General features: G+C 55.1%; 2 protein-coding genes across 2 annotated transcripts in view; one reads left to right on the top strand and one right to left on the bottom strand.

The window, feature by feature from the left end:
- TRAPPC2L (trafficking protein particle complex subunit 2L) overlaps positions 1-2,673 on the top strand; it is a 423,767-nt gene that overhangs the window by 137,185 nt on the left and 283,909 nt on the right. The window lies entirely within an intron of this gene.
- The window catches only part of PIEZO1 (piezo type mechanosensitive ion channel component 1 (Er blood group)), a 174,163-nt gene that overhangs the window by 36,341 nt on the left and 135,149 nt on the right, over positions 1-2,673 (bottom strand). The window contains exons 16-19 of the mRNA XM_069085562.1: positions 2,214-2,396; positions 1,254-1,366; positions 328-488; positions 35-211 (exon numbers count right to left, since the gene is read on the bottom strand). Of these exons, the coding sequence (XP_068941663.1) occupies positions 35-211; positions 328-488; positions 1,254-1,366; positions 2,214-2,396 (634 nt within the window). The remainder of the gene's footprint in view (positions 1-34; positions 212-327; positions 489-1,253; positions 1,367-2,213; positions 2,397-2,673) is intronic.

The raw sequence follows: 2,673 nt of genomic DNA, 5'->3' as shown, positions 1-2,673 counted from the left end.
GCTACCCCCCCCCACCCTCCATCGCCCTGCATACCTCAGTGCAGTTGCTGGCGTACTTATGGGGATCTACAATCTTAAGTTGGTAGAGCATTTTGCAGACTATGATGATGCAAGTCCAGACCGTGGAGAGGCAGGATGCCATATGGCGGAAGCGGGGATAGGGCAGGGCAAAAACCCACAGTGCCACCAACAGAAAATTCATTACCGACACCTGCCCGGGGAAAGGGTACCAGGGCTGGGGGTGGGCCCGGAGCCAGCTCCCCCCTCTCCCCACCCCCAAGGGCCCCTTGGCTGCCTGTGTGTCCTCACCTCCCCATCACCACTCACCTCCTTCAGGGCCACCCAGACCGTGTAGAGGGCCACCAGCTTAAAGATATGGAGCTCCAGCAGGCGCCGGACAAACACTTGTATCTGGGTCAGCATGTCCGAGAAGCGGTCCGCAAGCACCATCAGCCTCTCGGCCACCAGGCCCCACTTACTGGGCAAGTCTGTGGGGGACGGCAGAGGGACGCAGAGGTTGGCTGAAGGGGGAGGGGGGCTGAAGCTTCCCTCTTCTCCCTTGTTCTCCAGCCCCAGCCGGTGGAGGATGCACAGTATCTAGGGCTTGAGGCTGTCTAAGCAGAAACTTCCAGTGAATCCTCCTGGGAGGCCGAGCAACCCTGAGTGGCCTCCCTTACTCTCCTGAGGCAGCCCATTCTGCCTCTGGACGCCTCTAATTGGGAGGAAGATTTCCCTTCTAGGGACTGGAGATCTGTCTCCCTGGTTAGATGGTAAGCTGGGGTCCTGGGGGACAAGGATCATCTTTTGCCTCCTTTTGTATCCCCAGGGCTTAGCACACTGCCTGGTGCTGAATGAATGGGGAATGATCTGTTGCTACTTCCTTCTACCCTTTGATGCTAGATCTGCCCCCCAGGGCCAAGCAAAAGAAGGGTCAGATATTTTCCCTAAGAAATTCTTTCTAACTCATAATTGGAAAGGACCTCGGAGCTCATCGAGTCCAGCTCCCTCATTTTACAGACGGAGAAACTGAGGCAGTTGTGGTGACATGCCCAAAGTCACACAGTCTAAGTGGCTGAGCTGGGAATCAAACCCAGGCACTGTTTCCACTAGGTTGTCCAGCCTCCACTGGAAGACAGCTCTCGGTGACCCACTCCCAAGCTTCTTATGTTGGTCTATATATACCGCAACACCTTTCTAGAAAGGTTGTGGAAGTATCCCGCATCTCTCCTGCCCTTCCTCAGCGAAGCTGTTACCTTCACAATCCGAGTCAGCATTGTCAGGGTCTGGGCCAGGGCCGACCCCACCGGGCTCCTCCCTGGGGCCCCCATCCTCGGCCTGAAGCAGGGCCCTGCTGTCTTCCTCCTGCCTGCAGACCAAGAACAATCCGGGGAAAAAAGAAACAGCTTGAGGAGGAAGAGGAGGGGGAGGAGGACAGCAGGCAGCTTAACAGAAGGTATGGGCTGAACTATGGGCTCTGCCTCCTGGCCAAGGTGCTTCTGAATGCCTGGAATACTCTGCTCCCTCACCTCAGCCTCTTAGAACTCACTCTTCCTTCCTTCCTTCCTTCCTTCCTTCCTTCCTTCCTTCCTTCCTTCCTTCCTTCCTTCCTTCCTTCCTTCCTTCCTTCCTTCCTTCCTCCCTTCCTCCCTCCCTCCCTCCCTCCCTCCCTTCCTTCCTTCCTTCTTTCTTTCTTTTTCTTTGCTTTTTGGAGGGCAATTGGGGTTGACTTGCCCAAGATCACATGGCTAGTTTTTGTGTGTATGTGTTAAGTGTCTGAGGCTGGATCTGAACTCAGGTCCTCCTGATTCCAGAGCTGATGCTCTATTCACTGCACCACCTAGTCCCCTCTGTTTCTTTCAAGATTCGGCTCAAACGCTGCCTTGTGTAGCAGGCCTTTCCAGGTCCCCCCACTGCTACTGTCTTCCACTCAGGTCACTGTCTATCTGCTTTGGTAAATAACTATCTACCTAGTTTTTTACATGTGATGTCCCTTATTAGAAAGTGAGCAACTTGAGGGCAGGGATGGTTTTTGCCTTTTGTATCATCAGAGCTCCCTTAGCACAGTGCCTGGCATGTAGTAAGCACTTAATAAGAGCTTGACTTATTGAGTGACTAATAGCAGAATTGAGATTCAAACTCAAGTCCTCTGGTTCCACGTCCTGTGTGCATGTGGCATGGCGGGGAGGTGGGATTTCTTTGTGGTTCAAGGATACCTCTGAGTCCACAGCCGGTGGCGGCTGCTTGGGGGTGGGATGTGCTCCAGGTCGGTGAGGCGCATGAAGGGTCGGTGAAAATAGTGCAGCTGGAGAATGCAGGCGAGGAGGAAGAAGCCAGGGATGAGGATGTTGTAGAAAAGCTTGGACACACTGAACTGCTCCAGCCCGAGGTCTTGTAACCTGCCCGGGGCAGATACATGAGGCACAGGCCCTCACCGGCCTGCGCAGCATCACAGGAACCCTCCCCGAAGCCAGACAAAGACCAGGGGGCCCTCACGATGCTCGCTCACTAGCTGGGGTCCTCACTGTTCTGTACAGGGAGAACCTTCCCATCCCTGCAAGCTAGGGGGCGTCGGTGCTCACCACCCCAGCAACCCCATCCTGGAGACCCTCCTATGCCTTCCCCCAGTCTGGGAGACTGTCACCATCCCTGCCCACCAACCATTCCGCCATGCCA

This window comes from Petaurus breviceps, unplaced genomic scaffold (genome assembly GCF_028583685.1).
Source record: "Petaurus breviceps papuanus isolate PSGF00001 unplaced genomic scaffold, PetGlider_PUasm1.0 176, whole genome shotgun sequence".
In the NCBI taxonomy this organism is placed as follows: domain Eukaryota; kingdom Metazoa; phylum Chordata; class Mammalia; order Diprotodontia; family Petauridae; genus Petaurus; species Petaurus breviceps.
The sequence above is the reverse complement of the archived record's forward strand: the minus strand, read 5'-3'. Positions and strand labels throughout refer to the sequence as shown.